Source organism: Podarcis bocagei (genome assembly GCF_964188305.1).
Source record: "Podarcis bocagei genome assembly, chromosome: 10".
Classification (NCBI taxonomy): Eukaryota; Metazoa; Chordata; class Lepidosauria; order Squamata; family Lacertidae; genus Podarcis; species Podarcis bocagei.
Genome location: NC_138135.1, coordinates 21928777 through 21946451, shown reverse-complemented (window position 1 = coordinate 21946451; position 17675 = coordinate 21928777). Strand labels below are relative to the sequence as shown.

Genomic DNA, 17675 nt, shown 5'->3' with positions numbered 1-17675 from the left:
GTCACCTAATGATCATTCATGGGGACCAAAGCTGGGATGATGTATATGGTGTGGACTGAAAGCACACTCCAGTGGTCCTCTTGTTAAGCTTTTATCAGTGAAGTAGCAAGAAGGAGACTATTGGTACAAAAAGTCTTCAGACAAACTGGGCAGAGCATCCAGGCTCTGTGCACAATGCCCAGTTTGGCCATGGTTTCCTTGACTAATTCAGTGGTTTTTTTCTGGGCATTCATCAATAACTAGCCCATCCAGGGTGTTTGTATCTTCTCACTCCTCTTGATATTTATCCCTGGTGATATTTCTAACCTCTTAAACCAGATCTTCAGTTCTTTTTGGGGTGTCATTGCAGGACACAGATCACCACTATCTTTTTCTCCCTTGTTTATAGTTCTTGCATTGCTGATTATTATTAAGGAGCAAAATATTTAGAAGTGGAGGGAGGTTTTTGGTTCATCGATGTCCCTATCTTGCTGAGGAACATAAGGGTTATTTTTAATAATGATGATGTCCCACCTTCCACCCAGAACCAGGACTCAAGGCAGCTCACAAAAATTAAAACAAATGTAAATAAAACACAGAAAGTTAAAAATATAGAAATGATAATATGTAAAAGGTAATTAAACTATATAAAATTAAAAAGGGCCAAGAGTGCTCTATGGACCAGAAGTTTCTAACTCTTGGTGTATATGCTTGGATCGTTTGTTCTAACAAATAGGGTACATATAATAAATATTTTTAAGCAGCACAGCTGGAATCACAGAGTATGCAAATACATAAGGCTAGATTGGATCATACTCATCCCCTGACTCTGCCTAGCACATGGGGGGGGGGGGAGTGTGCCCGGCCCACAAGGGACTTCAGTCCCATTTCTACTGGCCCCATATGTACAGGTGGGGATGAAACATCCAAATATCGCTGATGTGCAGCAACATTTGGGCATTCTGCTCCTGCGTGCCCATGCTGAGACAGCAGAGGTGAAGCCACTGTCCCAGGTGTGTGGGAGGAAATACGGACCCTGGCCCCCCTTGACATAATGGCTCAAATTGGGAGAGATGCATCCTCTCATCCACCCCCTAGGTAGAACTGGATATGGGCCCTGCAAGAAAAGGAAACCATTCCTTTGTGAGCCAAGTAAATCGTTTCCAGAGCCCCTCAGTGCACACAGCAGGGAAAAGAGACTCACAAATGCAGTATTGAATTTTCGAGAGCATACTTAGAGAGCAATCTGTAAATTGAAGTCGCGGAAACTGGTTCAGAAATCAATTTTTAAAAATACTGCTTTTCTGTTTCAGATCGAAATGCTAGAGCACAAATATGGAGGCCACCTGGTCTCTCGGAGAGCAGCCTGCACCATCCAGACTGCCTTCCGCCAGTACCAGCTCAGCAAAAACTTTGAGAAGATACGGAACTCGCTCCTGGAGAGTCGCATGCCCCGGCGGATTTCACTGAGGAAAGTCCGAGTCCAAAACTCTGAAAGTTTTTCTGCTGAGAAGGCCCTTGTGGAAGGCTATAACTTTGTTGGCATCCCCTTGGTGAGGTCTCCGTCTTTGCCAGCTACCATAAGCGGGGCGCTGACTGAGCTGGAGGACTCTTTCACCGAGCAAGTCCAGTCTTTGGCCAAGTCTATAGATGACGCCCTCAGCACATGGAGCCTGAAGACGATGTGTTCCCTTCAAGATGGCAGCTCCTACCAGATAAGGGAGACATTCAGCGCGATGCAGCCAAACCAAGACTTGGAAGCCGAACTGAAGGATCAAGAGAAGGAGGAAGGGCTGCTGCCAGATACGTTGCCAAAGAGCAGCAGCACCCTCATGATGGCCTTTCGGGACGTCACCGTCCAGATTGACAACAAGAACTTCTCCGTCTCCTCATCTACCTCGGTGTCTATGGCAAACTGCCTTGCCAACAACACCCAGGCAGGGGTTTCTCAAGCTGCCAAAATAGAAGAAATCCCAGAGGAAGCTGGGAAAGAGAACCAAGAGCCTCAAGCTGTCTCCGAGGGGCAGCCTGACTCCGGAATCCTTCAGAATAGTCATACGGCAACTGAGGGGAACGTCAACACCAACGGCTTGGCGGGAGGGGAAGCAGACCAAGAACAAATGATGGTGCAGAAGCTGGAGTTCGGCTCCAGCCACGAGGCTGGGCAGAACAAGGGCTCGGAGGCAGAAAATGTGGACAATTCAGAGCAGCTGAGCAGCAGCAGCACCTCCACCTCGGCCAAGTCTGCCTCAGAGTTGTCTTCAAAGGAAGCCCTGCAGGCCATGATTTTGAGTCTCCCGCGGTATCACTGTGAAAACCCGGCCAGCTGCAAATCTCCTACTCTTTCCACGGACACCATGAGGAAACGCCTCTACCGCATTGGGCTAAACCTCTTTAACATGTAAGTGGCTAATAATAATAAATCTTTTAATCTCCCGTGGCTTTCCTCAATTTGCGACAACAAAGGCTGTTGGGGAAAAATGTTTTCTTCAAGTCACATTGCTTTCATGTTTAAGGGTTCGGCCACCTAAGAAATGCAGACCCTGTTTTATTGTGGGTCAGGCAGTTGCACTGAAGCTCTGTCGCAGAGGGGGAAAGAAAGTCCACAGCACTTGAGAGAGTTCTCTGGCTGCTATCTAAATAGGACTGTGTGAGAATGAGACATAAACATCCCAATTATCATCTGTGGATTTTAAAAAAGAATTTAAAAATTACCTCAGTTTTCATGCCCTCTCCACAGAGATTTGCCACTTTTGACCTGAGCATTTTGGCTGCCATTTTTCTTTTGGCGGGCTTGGTATAATTATATACCAGGCAGCAGCAAGTTAATATCTTTCTCACCCCTATCCCTCTCTCCTGCTTTCGCTCAGCTAAGGCAACTGTGCTGTGAAAAATAGCTGTAGGTATTGGGGGTGGGGGTGGGGAGGGAACCAGGCACAGCAGCCGGGAAACTGGAGTCAGGGGAGGTCAAAAACATTACATGTTGGACTCGGTTTTTGAAGAGGCACTTTGGGCCTCTTCTATTGGCTCTCAGCATGATTCTCTGAACCTCAGTAATCCTTGGGGGAATATTGTAATTTGCCCTTCTATAGCGTTGTCATGCACTTTAACAGTTGGTTATTATTCCATTTGTTGGATGGTAATAGCAGATGGCGTATCTCCGGGACTGCTCATTTTATTAACTCAAACATTAATATGAATGTAGAACTTGAAATACATGCATTTTTTTTGCATTTTTTTAATTTTTATCCCACCCTTCTCCCAGGGAGCTCAAGGCAGCATATACAGGGTTTTATCCCATTTTAGCCTCACAACACTTAGGGTTAGAAAACATGACTCACCCTGGGCTAACCCATGTGCTTCATGGCTGAGTGAAGAATTGGATCGAGGGCTGATGTTCTATCAATTGCACCCATATTGGCTCTCATATTTTTTTTTTTAAAAAAACTAAGCACATTCTACCAAACTTCGGGCGGCTTCATATGAATAATAACCTTTGCCCTGCGGCTGCCGTAAATCAAATTGCAGGAGGGCTGCCTTAGTGTTGTCAGCATACTCTCAGAATCATTTGCTATGTGAAGAATAGCTCTTTCGAGTGAAACAGTTTTTACTTGCCTTGAAACGAACTGAGAAGCAAGTGTCAAATGGATTTCTTAGGGGGAGATTCAGGGAGCCACCCCCAAGGCTTTGTCTCTGGTATTTACCCATTTGACACCTGAAGGCAGGATGTCTGGAGGAGGACCTCAATGGTTGCTTCAGTTAATGGGTCATATATTGGCTGGCAGCCAAGGTCAGCCAAAATTTGCAAAGCTCTGAAATCAAAGTTTAACGCTCCTAAGCTTCTTTTTTCAAGAACAAAAGATAATGGAGCACATGGTTAGCAGTTTGACTGAAAAAAGTGCTTATCTTTGGCTGGGTTGTGCCCAATATAAGTATTTGTACACACTAACCATGATAATAACGGGTTGTTTATTATAATTGCTTTGGTTTCTTTGATTGTGTCCAAAAAGGCCAATTTCATATCTTAGGTTACACCACCCACCTTTAGACTCACGTGTAGTTGGAATTATGCTGACAGCAGATTTCAGAGAAACATTTTGCTAGTTTTGCCCTTCAGATTTTTCTGTCCTCTATGTAGGTCGGTTCTCTGCCCAAGTCTTTTAGTGTACCTAAAACAGCTCTCTGAACCTCCACTCATAATTCTAAATTTATGGGAGAGAATTGCTGGAGTATTTCCTTTGACTTGAAATCATTACATGGGGAGCAGCTCTGAGATGCACAGCAGAAATAAAATGTGTTGTTTTTGGATTTGCTGTTTACCTGAGTGACCGCAGGGCACCTTCCTTTGCAATCAAAAGGGACATTCCGACTACTTTATTTGTTCTGTGTTTTGGCTTGCTGTGAAGACTGTTAGAAGAAAGGCTGTATTGCCACTTGAGTTGATGACATTTCTGGAAGGTAATTGGCATGGACACAGTTGCATTAGGTATGTCACAAACATTTCACCGAAAGCAAAATTCAAAGCAAAGGTGGGGCTTTCTCCAACCGATACTGCAACCTCTCAGTGGCATGGCTTCTTTCTTAGCGGCTATGATGTCAGCAACCTCACCATCATTTTCATCCCACACAATACTCCAGACTTTGCATTGATCCTGGGCACTGTGTGGGGAAAGGGAGACGGAGAATACTTGGAGACTATTCTGCAAAGTGGTCCTCTCTTTTTTTCAGAGGGGAACCAAAACACATACTCAGAAATTTTATTAGAAAAAAACCTTTTCTGAGAAATCACAGCTTGGCTCTAAGAACTCCATACTGCACATCTGTCTGGCCCAAGCTGTGGGTGTCAAGAGCGCCACCTAAGCTGCGCTACTAATTTGCTTTAGCATTCAGTCAGCTGGCCAGGCACTATAGCGTTCTGGCCTCAGAGCTGTCTACTCCACTTGAACAGTTCTTCTCTAGCATAAGGATTGCCTAGTTCTGTCTCTTTTCCTGATCTGGACCTCTGCCTGCCTTTAACCAGCCTCTGGTTTTGCCGCCACTGGAACCCAACCCCTGCCTGCTTTGGGCCACACACCCACATCTGGTCCACTTGGAATGCCAGCTCCCTGGGCAGTGGAACCTGCAACCAGACCCTGCTGTTTCCTGTTTCCTTCAAGTGAGGCTGAGTTAAGGCAGGGAAAGGGAGGTGGAGGAGAGCAGAAAAACAGGCGTGAGCACAGGCACAGTTGACTTCTGTAGACTTACCATGTCCAGCCCAAGCCTGTGGTAAGTCTGGGGCCAAGCAGATAGGTGCTATTATTCTTCCCCATGAATGAATAAGGAGGGAGGTGGCAGAATCCTAAGTGGTTCCCAAGAACAGACGTTAGAAAGACCAGAGAAGCAGCTAGCCCTGGGTAGAAAGCTAGTCTGTGTGGCTACAGACATGCCCTAGGAGTGGAGATGTTGCTGACCTATATAGCCTACCCAACTATCTACCTATCTCCTGTACAGTGGTACCTCGGGTTAAGTACTTAATTCGTACCGGAGGTCCGTTCTTAACCTGAAACTGTTCTTAACCTGAAGCACCACTTTAGCCAATGGGGCCTCCCACTGCTGCCGCGCTGCTGCAGCATGATTTCTGTTCTCATCCTGAAGCAAAGTTCTTAACCCGAGGTACTATTTCTGGGTTAGCGGAGTCTGTAACCTGAAGCGTATGTAACCTGAAGCATATGTAACCTGAGGTACCACTGTACTGTGGTTTCAGCTCAGTGGCATACCGTCTACTATGTGTACAGAAGGCCTTAATTGCTGGCATCTGTAGGCAGGACTGAGTTGTTGCCAGTTCATGCAGATAATACTGAACTACATGACTCAATATAAAGCAACTTGCTATGTTCCTACTGGATATGCAATCTGTTCTGGCCTTATTCTTGCTGCACCTATGGACATACTTAGAACCATAGAATTGTACAGTAGGAAGGGACCCCGAGTGTCATTTAGTCCAACCCCCTGAAATGCAGGAATCCTGCCCACAGACATTCCTGGTTGGGCTCGAACCACCAGCCTGGTTAGCAGCCAGATGCACTGATCCATTGGGGGCTTGGTGCAGGATTATTATATTTGCTCATTGCCTAGCACCCATGTTACCAGAATGAAGCCAGCCAGAATACTGCATCCCTTCTGCCTCAAACTGAAGAACAACATAAACATTGGCCCTCTTTAAAATCCAAATGGCCTACACTCAAGCAAATAACAGTTTGTGGTAAGTGCTGAGGGCTGGTCCTATTCCACACCTCCTCTCCATATGCACACGTACCTCATTTTGGACCACATTCTCAATCAGCTTTTTGCCCTGCTTTCCCCCAATGGAATTAATTACCCCTTGTGCAACACCCTCAGTGATGATAAAAAAATAATGACTTCTGGTTGCCAAATGGCTTTGATGCTGTTCCACTTCACCATTTGGCTGGGTATATGAGCCTTCAGTTACAGAAAATGCTCCCCGCAGAACAACAACTGTTATTGCTACCACTAATAAATGCCGGGATGCTTGGTTACATAAACCTTCCTGACAGGATTTAATAACACCAGTGGCTTACCTACAGCGTTATATAACCGCTGCCCAATACAAAATTGGGTCTATGTGGCCCAAGAGGTCTTCTGCATGGCCTTGTTCTCCATGCCTTCAATCATGCAACTCCCCCGTGAGCAATTATTGAGTAATATTCTGAATTGTGACAGCCTCCCGCAAATTGATTGAATGCATTTGTGACTCTGCACTTCAAGCGGCAACACATTCCAGAGCGAGTGGGTGGAATTCCTGGAATGGAGAAAGCCTCATTATGCAGTGTTGCTATAATAGCGGTGTTTGTGTAGGCGGCCATTTCCGTAGGTGGAAGGGAAAGCCAGGAGAGCTGTAGGAATCCCGCAGCACCCAGCCAAACTTGCTTAGCTCCTCAGGAAAACAGGAGGAAATATTGCCAGCTCAACCCATAAACAACACAGGCTGTGGTGTAAATCACATTGTGTAGAGCACTGAAAGTTTTTTAGGGCAATGTTACTGTGTGGTAACCTACATAGCACTTATTCCATGCGGCTATTTTACACCTGCATGCTAAGTAAATGGCGTAAGGAGCAAATTCAGCTTTCAATAACAATGAACTCAATGCTCAGAGGGCCCCCATGTGCAATGTCCTGACACACAGCACGCATGCGTGATGTCAGGACGTTGTGCAACGTCGCATCAGCCCCCTCAATCCTCTGGAAAAGATGGCGCCTCTGCGCTGGAGTCTCACTGAAAGAGTTAACCCTTTTAGAGAGTCCCAACACTTCAAACAGAATCAGTCAGATGACAGATTAAATTTACATACTGTCCAACTTTTTCAGACTCAGGATGTGCATCTTCTGGGACACGTTTCCAAGCTAGGTACGTGACCTGCGCCTCACTCTCACACTGACAAATAGGGGTGAGTTTTTTTGTGAGGAGAGCACACAACACAGCACCCCAAAATGCCCACTTTGGGTGCCGTGAAAGATCACAGCCCCCCCAAAAGTGATTTTTCAGATCTACAGTGCAGCAAGAGAGACTGTGGCACCCAAAATGGCTGCTATTTTTTTAAAATGGCTGTCAGTTTGACACCTTTATATATCTGGGGTGGGCCCACGAATAAGGCCACATTTGCACCATACATTTAAAGCACCATGATGCTAATTTCTACATTCATGGCTTCTCCCAAATAATTCCAGGAGTGCTGTTTCCCTCCCAGAGCTACTGTTGCCAGAGTGCCCCCTGAAGAGGGATTGATTGTTAAACCACTCAGGGCCTTGTAGCTCTGGGTAGGGAATAGCAACTTTCTGCTCCCCTAACAAACTACAGCTCCCAAAATTCTTTGGGGGAAGCCATGGCTATTTAAAATGGTATCATAGAGCTTTAAATGTATGGTGCAAATGTGGCCTAACAGAAGAACAGACAACAAAAGTGGATTCTGTGAGCAAGGGTGGAAAGACAAACACCCACCAGCTAGTACTCAGTGGCTTGAAGATTTCACTGCCCTTTCTATGTGGGGATCATTGATCTTGTTTAGATACTTATTTGGACATATGGACTATGTATCTTAATCTGTGCATTTAAACGAGGATTGATAGAATAATCATATTATTAGGGTCAGCTGGCAATATTTGTATTTTTTAAAAATCCCTTTTGTTAGATCTGCAAAGTAAAAAGTAAAATGAAAGTTGACACCACAGAAAGGAACTTATGTAACTGCCATTTGTGTGTCTTACTGCATATATATTCCACCTTTCTGCTAAGGAACTCTAAGGTGATTTGCAGTTTTTTTAAAAAACAACAACACACAGCCTGCAATCTAAGTTACATAATAGCCCTATTCAGGCTTTAAAGCCCTCATGCCATTTGAATTGTGTGAAGGTAGAGTGGGGATGCGCTAATTTTGCCTCTGCTTCTTGTCCCTTCTCTGTTACCCATCCTTACCTCCTCCCTGCATGCATTTAGAAACTTGCGCGATCAGGATTCTGAATTACACGGGGAGCCTATATAAGTGCTGTGGAATTGCTAGCTATGATGTCTTATGTTCTACCTCCATTGTACGATGCAGCAACGCTACTGAATACCAGTTGCTCGGAATCACAAATGGGTAGTAGATTCCTGTTGCACTCAGTTCCTACTTGCTGGCTCCTTACAGGTTGGTCTCTGCAAGAAGAGGATGCTGAACTAGATCAGCCTTTTTGTCTGACCCATCAGGGCTCTTCTTGCGCTCTGATATGATACAAGAAGTGCGCTTGAGATTGCTGTGCTCTTAAGTACTGAAGGGAATAGCAAGTTGACTCTTGACTCCCTCTACTTCCCAGAAATCCAGACAAGGGGATCCAGTTCCTTATATCTCGGGGCTTCATACCAGACACGCCGATTGGAGTGGCGCATTTCCTGTTGCAGCGCAAGGGGCTCAGCCGGCAGATGATCGGGGAGTTCCTGGGGAACAGCAAGAAACAGTTCAACCGGGATGTTCTAGAGTAAGTGGCCTTTCCAGACCCCATTCTTTTACTCACCCATCATCCACGACTCCTTCTACTGGCAGCTATTCCCCCCAGCTATCCCCCCCCCCAATTGCTGCTCTCTTCCTATTATTCTTTATTTGAAATAAATATGCATCTGCTTCTTGTTTGCATCTGGGGAGCATTGGGAATAATCCCACTGAAATCAGGCAGAGAAGCCCACAGCATTAAGGAAGGGAAAATCTGGCTGCCTGATTTGTTTGTATTCTGGTTTATAATACGTTAACAAATGGGAACAACTTGAGGAGGCGATAAATGCTCAGGCTGGGAATCAAGGGACCTGGATTATCCTTCTGCAAATATCTAATGACACTTACACTCCCAAATCAGTTAGAGACTTGGGGAAATTCCTGCCCCATTGCCCACCTTCTTTACGTTGACTCAGCACTAATAAATAGCATGACCCAAGCAAGGCCAGTGACATCATCCGCAGTGACGGCAGGCAAGGCGTACAAAGAATTCAAGCAATGAGCCTAGGGCAGTTGCAGCTCAAAACACCAGATTGAGGCTACTTGGACATGCATCACTGGGGCTAAAATATCTAAAGATGCGAGATGTAAAGACAGCTTGGAGCCTGTCTTCAAACATGAGCTGTCAGACATACCAGCATATCAAACGCTTGCTGAAGACCTTCAGCCTTGCCACTCTTTGCTAGCTCCATTGCTCTCTCCCTGCTGCAACCTGCTCCAACCCTGCAATCCTGTCCTCCATTGACTTAGCCTGGGGAAAGCCAAGGACACATCCCATAGCCAGAAGTAGTGCAGAAGAGGAGAGGAACGGGCAAGTGGAGGAGGCGGTGGTGGCAAGCAGGAAGCTTCAGCCAGTGTTTGATTGGCTGGTATGTCTGCCAGTTCAGGTTTGGAGGTGGGCTCAGAGCGTTGTGAATTTTCCCCAAGCACCCTTGTTATCTTGCTCCCTTCCCAGACCCCTTTGTGCACACTTTTCCTGTTCTGTTTCAAAGGCCTTGCTCTGTGATGACATTACAGTGGGTGCCATTCAGCTAGGTTTTACTCAGTGTAAACCCATGGACATTAATGAACTTGACTAAGTTTTACTCATTGTAGACCCACTGAAAGTAATGGACCTCCATTACTTTCAGTGGGTCTACACTGAGTAAAACTTAATTGAATACGGCCCAGCATGACTTTTGTATGCAGGTCAGGCCTTCTCTGATCTGGGATTATCTAGGATGTATTTACAGTACCAACTTAAATTACTTCTCCTCTGGGAACTATTTTTCCCATTTATGTACAGTACATACATTTATATCCCACTTTTCTTCCATCATGGGACCCCCAAGGCAGCATACATGCGTTTCCCAGGCAGGCACAGGCGTCCTAATTTAAAGGTCCACTTCTTCCTGTCAAACAGCCACCAGGCTTAATTCCTTGCAACCAGTGAAATGAATATTGATCCCCCTTTGTTTTTTAATATGCTGCATGCATATTGATCTGGACATAATCAAGGGCTCATGCTCCCTCCAATGTTCTTGTGACAAGCACCACAATTAAAAGTAACTAGGGCAGAAGCAATAGGGAGAGGGATAGCTGTGTGTCTGAGGAAGCAAGGGAAAGGTCACTTCAGTCACAGGCTAGAGGACCCAGAGCCACTGGCAGGTCGCACCCCTACCAGCAGAGGTTATTGGTTACCAGCCTCAGCCGTCATCCAGAGAACAAGCATCTGCAGTAAATCTTAATTCTCCCCTCAAAGCTGGAATAGCAGTTAAACTGTCAGTTGTCCTGTGACTGCCGAAGTGAGAGGAAGGACACTTTGGCCTAGCCACTAGCTAGAGGAGCAAAAGTCACTGAATGCCAGTCATTGGGAATGACAAGTGGGTAGAGCGCTGTTGCACTCAGGGCCTAGTACTTGCAGGCTTCCCATAGGCATCTGGTTTGCCACAGTGAGAAGAGGGTGATAGACCAGATGGGCACTCAGTGCGTTCTGATGATTGCTCCTGTTCCATCCCAGCGAGAACGCCAGGAAAGAGAATATCACTTTTATGCCAGTGGGCTGTAAATGCCACTTAACAACCCTATTTGTCCTGGCAGTGTCAAACTGCTCTCCCTCCTCTTCCTTCCCCCCTCCCAGTGTGGGTGTGTGTGTGATTTTCTAGATGGTAACCGCAAAGGCCGCTCCTGTGTTTTCCTTTTTTGGCTTTTGTGCAGTGCCTCATTAATATACAGGCACTCTAGAAACCAGTCAGTCAATAAGGCCGCCTGCCTCAGCTTTGCTTCCTCCACTGCTCAGACCTGCCTGGGTGCAGACTTCAAATGAATGGAAATAGATCCAAAGCAGCTTACAATTTGCTGATCAGGAGACCTCACTGCTTCCCCGGGACCAGGAATTCCAAAGCTCTAGGCTGCTTTCTTGTCTTCTTTTTCACTTCTCCCCTCTCTCTTTGCTTGTTTGGTCCTGTGTGGGGAGAGGTGGCTAGAGAGCGTGCAATAACTTGAGATGGGTGAATCTGTCCATTTTGGTTTCTTCCAGTTTCTCATCTTTGCAACCTTAAGTTCAGTTCACCCTGTTTCTACATCAGATAGCGAATTTTTTCCCCTTCCAAAAATACACAAAAAAATCCATATGCATTATTGTGTGTGTTTCTCTGGTATATTCATTTTTGTATGCAATTTGGCCTATATATGCATTTCTGCGAACAATTCCCCTCTGATACAATCAGGTTTTGTATATTATTTTCATTAATATATTCATTTGGTTTGAGAAGTGCATCACAAAATCCAGAAAAGTGTGAATTTTGAAAGCTTAGCAGTGTTTTGATGCACTTACTGGTGCAGGAAGTATGAATTAGGTAGGTTCACATAGGGGGAAAACCCCCAGATTGAATGAATTTATCCCCATTAAGAACTGTGAGAGAGCTGCAATGAAGAAAGTACACAGCATATGGCATGCTTCAAACATCCCCATCCCATCTACCCTGCATGTCATAACATGAGCCCTTTCTTCTCGATGCATTCACTGTCGATGGACAGGCTTCCTTAAGAGCAACACTATATGGTTTCACATACACACATTTCCCCTGCTCCAGTAGCCAAAGTGAGGGCTGCACTTACTCCCAGAAAGAGCCTCTATTATGATCAAAAATTAATCATAACTCACAGAAAAAGAGGGCCTTTCAGATGTGTCTGTTGAGATGCTTATCTCCAGTCATCCAACAGAACTGCTTTCCATGCAAGCTATCCACCAGCACTGCTGGAAGGCTTTGGTTTTTCTTTTGCACAGTAAACCCAAAGCAACTGGCTGTTTGAGCCTGTAGTTACTCCAGCTGCATGTGATAATGTGATAGTGGTGGTTTCTCATTGCAAATGCACACAGTTCCAAATCCACCACGGTTCTTCCCCTGCACTCCCCAGTTTGAAATTATTTGTAATTGCATCATCTTCCTGTGCCTGTCTAGCTTCAGTCTTGTATGAACATCGCCTGAAATGTGTACTGGAAGAATTGATCCAGCTAGTGCAGCCCTGCTAGATTAATCAAATCAAATGAGTGAATGATAGAATCCCTTTTAGAGAAGCTGTGAAACTCTCCATCGTGTGCCCCTGAGAAGACTGACCTCCCCACGGTCATAATAAGCCCCTGGCTTATCTCCGATGTTCTAATATAGTAAAGAGGTTTCAAATGACTTTTGGGTGTGAATAGCTGGCTAGAAACCTGCACAGGGAACAGCACTAATAAGATTCGATTGGCTAACTTGCAAGGGAGGGGCAATAGCTCAGTAGCCAATCACATGCTTTACATGCAGAAGGACCCAAGTTCTGGCACCTCCCTGGAAAGAGGGAAAACCCTCTGCATGAGACCATGGACAGCAGTCTGAACTGGGCTAGATGGACTAATAATCAGATGGATCTGATATAAGGCATCTCCCTGTTATTATCCTCTTCCCCCCATATTGCCAAAATTATGAGTGCTTCCTATTGCTAAGAAAGTGGAAACAGACAACAAGGAAGCACACAACATCCTCTGCCCTCCTCCCTTCACTGGTGTATATTCCTCCCTCCACCCTTCCCTGATTTGCCTAAACTATGGCTTAAGCATTACATCTGCAGTGATGCTCGCCATGGTGAATGCAGCTAAGATGTTTCTTAATCAGTGTGTGCAAACCCTTCAGTCCTTATTGTCACAATGGGGAACCTGGTTAGCATTAAGTATGGCTAGTATCTGTGCAGTTGTAATGGCGAAACACTGAGAAAGGAGGGGGAATACATGGCCAAAGGGGAAGGAAGGAGGGGAGCGACAGTGACCTGCACAGCCCACTCTCAATTTTTTAAGCGTGGTTGAGAGATCAGCTCCGTTATGCCTGTCCCACTGTCATTATCTCTATCCATTTGCTTTCCTCCGCCCTCCTGAGCATCCTTCTATGCCACCGTTTTGTTCTTGTCCATCTATCTTGCCCTGATTCTGTTCACCTTTTGTTCCTTATGTTTTGTCTCAAGAATGTCATACCCTCCCCGTTCATTCATAAGCTCCGCTGGGTAAGCAGTGGATGGCTCGTTCCATGAATGGAGCTGGCAGCATCACTGGGGGTGGGCTGTTTGTTGTGCAAGTCGAAGGATTCTGGGAAGGTCAGGCACAACTGTCGTCTTCAATTTATTTCCAAGGCGAGTGTTATTTTTCTGAATGCAAGAGGCATTCTGGTGAATGGGAGCAGGTTGTTTGTTACATTGGGGGCAGTATGCTCTGATCTATTTTCCTGGAGGGCGAACTGGTCTCCTTACTGTCCAGAGTTTGCAATTCCATTGTTTCCACTGAGAAATTGGCGGAAAGCAGCCGATCAGACTTTCAGGAAACGGACGTGCCATCCTGCCTCTTTTGTGCAATGCATAGTCATTTGTTCAGGACGAGCCTTGAAGGGGGTTCGATGAATGAGCAGGTGTGTTATGTTCTTTCTCAAAGGTCACAATGACAGGAAATGCTTTCAGTTCTCCCAGAAATATATAATAGTCAAAATGTAGCAAGTAGCAGAGGAACATCAGAAGAGACTGCCGGACCAGGCCAGGGACTCATCCAGTCCAGCATCCTGTTCTCACAGTGACCAACCAAATGCCTATGGGAAGCCAACAAGCAGGATTTGAGAGCCAGTGTGGTGTAGTGGTTAAGAGCGGTGGACTTGTAATCTGGTGAACCGGGTTCGCTTCTCTGCTCCTCCACATGTAGCTGCTGGGTGACCTTGGGCCAGTCACACTTTGAAGTCTCTCAGCCCCACTCACCTCACAGAGTGTTTGTTGTGGAGGAGGAAGGGAGAAGGAGATTGTTAGGCGCTTTGAGACTCCTTAAGGGGAGTGAAAGGTGAGATATCAAGTCCAAACTCCTCCTCCTCCTCTTCTTCTTCTTCTTCTTCTTGAACACTCTCCCCTTCTGCAGTTTCTAGCAAGTGGTATTCCGAAGCATTGCTGCCTCCAACTGTTATGGCAAAACGTAGCCATCAGAGGCAGGAGCCGTCAATTGCCCTCTCCTCCATGAATTGGTCTAATTTTCTTTTAAAGCCCTCCAGGTTAGAAGCCATCACCTCCTCCTGAAGGAGTGAGTTCCATAGTTTGACTGTGTGCGGCATGAAGAAGAAGCTCATTTGCTGTTTCCTCATCTAGCTCAGTGTTCCCTTTACTGACTGGCAGCAGCTTTCTGGGATAGGGGGTTTCCCCAGACCTACCCAGAGATGCCAGGAACTGAATCTGACATGTAAAACATGTGCTGGTGAGATTTAGCCCTTCAACAAAGGGCAATTTGGTGACTGGCTGGCAAATCCAGGGCTTTCTCAGCAGTCTCTCTGCGAAACTCCTCACTTGTTCCAGAAAGATGGTTGAGCCTTTCCAGTTCAGGAAGGCATTTGTTGTGCCTTCGCTAGATTTCTCTTGCTTGTCCTGGTGGTTTCATTGTTTTCATTGGGCTCTGCGTGTCTTGCCTTTTGTATGGGTTTTCGTCTTTTTGTGTGTATTTAACCATAAGCTGCTGTTGCAGCCCTGCGGGTTACAAATGTGGGGTAGACAGTTTGGAAACGAATTCATAAATAATCTTGACAGGTGCAAGGAACAAGTTCCCACTTTCCCCAAAGCATGGAGGGAATTCAGTGCATCTGTGTAGGAAGGAAATGCCCTTGGCTTCGCGTGGTCATCGCCATCACAATGAAACAGCAATACATTTCTCAGTTCATCTCCTCTATGAAACCAGCAGCCTCTGTGCTTGCCAGCCTTTGTTTCTTCCCCTGTGCCTTTAGCATCAGCCTATGCCGGGGACTGTTCAGTTTCTGCATGTGGGACTGCTGTTAAACATAAAGAAGATCCATAGTTCAGAGGTAGAACATCTGCTTTGCATGCAGAAGGTCCCAGTTTCAATCTCTGTTATTCCTAGGGAATGTCACTTGGGGCTTATCCACACCTCTGCTTGCTCTGCTGCTTCCCCCTGGTTTGGTGTTGAAATGGAAACAACGGCTATGGGGTTTCCCACATATTGCTTTTCATTCCAGTTTAGCACTAAAGAGCAGGTTTCTCAAGGGGAAAGCAGCAGAGCAAAAACTAGTGACAAGGAAAAGTGTGGATGAGTCCTTACTGAAGACAATACTAAGCTGGATGGACGATTGGCATGACTCGGTATAAGGCAGCTTCCTATATTCCTTTCATCCAAATGGATCTATTTGTCAAGTGTGTGCAATAGCTATTTTCCCTCTGTAGGTACCACTTGATGGTCTTTACTGATTTTGTCACTTGTGCAGAGATATCTTTGGGTTGGCCATGCCCACCTATTCAGTTTGGTGATGGGGAACAAGAGCAGGAGAAGGCTGTTGCCTTCAAACCCTTCATGGGGGCTTTTTGGGGGCTTCTGGTTGACCACTCCAGGAAAGAGGTAGAACACTAGAGTGGATGGACATTTGGGCTGACCCAACAGAGTTCTTCTTACGTTCAGTGTTCACCTAAGCATTCCCTTATATTCACTTAAAACACAATTTCATCTGGCAAATGTTGAAGGACCTGGAGGTCTCGGCGTTTTGGAGGAGCCTGGCATGAGTAATTGGGCCAGTGGCTTGGTGGCCAGGTTTTATCATTTTAAGCCTGCCTGACCAAAGTTGCTACATCTGTTACTCTTCAACAAGTATTCTGAGTGAGTAAATGTTATTTTTACCTTTTATAGGACTCTTTGTGTGATTGCTGTTTTAAGGGGGAGAGAAGGGGGAAATACCAGGAAAATCCAGTCTTCCTTAAAGCATCTTGGATTCACTGGAGAAGGAAGGAGGGGGTGCAGTGGGTGTGGCACCCCCCTGGGATGCTCGCCCCGTGCTCGGCTAGCCCCGCCCCCAAGTGCACACTATGTGTGCCGCTCCGGGTGCCGGAACAGCTAGCTCCACCTCTGCTTGGATTAAAGGTAAAGGTAAAGGGACCCCTGACCATTAGGTCCAGTCGTGACCGACTCTGGGGTTGCGGCACTCATCTCGCTTTACTGGCCGAGGGAGCCGGCGTACAGCTTCCGGGTCATGTGGCCAGCATGACTAAGCCGCTTCTGGCGAACCAGAGCAGCACACGGAAACGCCGTTTACCTTCCCGCCGGAGCGGTACCTATTTATCTACTTGCACTTTGACGTGCATTCGAACTGCTAGGTTAGCAGGAGCAGGGACCGAGCAACGGGAGCTCACCCCGTCACGGGGATTCGAACCGCGACCTTCTGATCAGCAAGTCCTAGGCTCAGTGGTTTAACCCACAGCACCACCTGCATTCTGCTTGGATTACTTAAACTAAAAGACTAAAACAAGCTTAGCTAAGCTTCCCTTTAAGCTGCAAATGGATGTCACTCAGCTACACTCACAAACGTGAGGAAGGAAAGATAATATCTCATAAATATTTCCTCTCCTAGCATCTATTCACATCCCAACAATTCAAACACTGTGCTCTTTTGCATCCGGTCTTCCTACCCACATTTCCCCACATTGCATATACCCATTCTTCCTAGGGGAGCAAGGTGCATTAGGGAAGGTAGATTGGTGTAAAGAGGGGGCAGCCACTGAGTTGTTTGTGACCCCACTGTGGGAACCATTGGTGAACAGGGATGTTGCCTGAGCAACGTGAGGCAAGTTCCCCTTCCCCTAGCTTGCCCTGAAGTTGTTTATTTCAGGGAGGGAAGAGGGCTGTTACTTATTAATATCTTTGTGTCTTGTGGTTTTAAGAGTTTCCACCTGGCTGCCTCTCCTCTGTTCCCTTCTTGAGTGTGGGCTACGAGTTCATTTTGCAGACGCTTTTAGTGGGAAGCTGCATTGTCACCTGAGCGGAAAAAGCTTGGAAAATAGGTCACTGCGCTTGGCTGAGCACATCCCCGGCCCACAACGGTACAGCTGCTTCCTGCCTTTCCCAAACCCTTGCACTGTGAGCCTCCGGTGCTGCGATGAGTCCTGTCCTAGGTGCCTTGTGGCAGAATATGCACTGGCAAGACACTGAGGTTTCTTCTGGCGATGGTACTTGTGGGCAGAAGGACCAACAAGAAATTACAGTGGTTGAAATTGTGATGAAAGTGATCTCAGGGGCTCTGGATTCAAGCACAATAGAATTGTGTCGTCAACGTCCCCCCCGCCGTGTTTTAAAGCTCTACTGGTGCTCAGTGATACTTAGGTTTATTATGTGCCGTCCATGTAAACCTGCCTCCGCATTAA

The 17675-nt window shown here is 46.3% G+C and overlaps 1 protein-coding gene and 1 long non-coding RNA gene across 12 annotated transcripts in view; one reads left to right on the top strand and one right to left on the bottom strand.

Moving 5' to 3' along the window:
• IQSEC3 (IQ motif and Sec7 domain ArfGEF 3) overlaps nucleotides 1–17675 on the top strand; it is a 147504-nt gene that overhangs the window by 110315 nt on the left and 19514 nt on the right. For all 8 annotated transcript variants that reach the window (XM_081209852.1, XM_081209857.1, XM_081209858.1 and 5 more), the window contains 2 exons: nucleotides 1293–2380; nucleotides 8827–8988. In XM_081209852.1, the coding sequence (XP_081065978.1) occupies nucleotides 1293–2380; nucleotides 8827–8988 (1250 nt within the window). The remainder of the gene's footprint in view (nucleotides 1–1292; nucleotides 2381–8826; nucleotides 8989–17675) is intronic.
• LOC308595855 lies at nucleotides 3932–10832 on the bottom strand. 4 transcript variants are annotated; one of them, XR_014012125.1, is made up of 4 exons: nucleotides 10660–10832; nucleotides 8556–8947; nucleotides 6558–6778; nucleotides 3932–4638 (listed from the first exon to the last, which is right to left on the bottom strand). It is a non-coding gene; the product is annotated as an uncharacterized lncRNA (long non-coding RNA). The 4 variants fall into 4 exon arrangements; XR_014012126.1 differs by having other exon boundaries at nucleotides 8874–8947; nucleotides 10660–10820; XR_014012127.1 differs by lacking the exon at nucleotides 10660–10832 and adding an exon at nucleotides 10292–10652.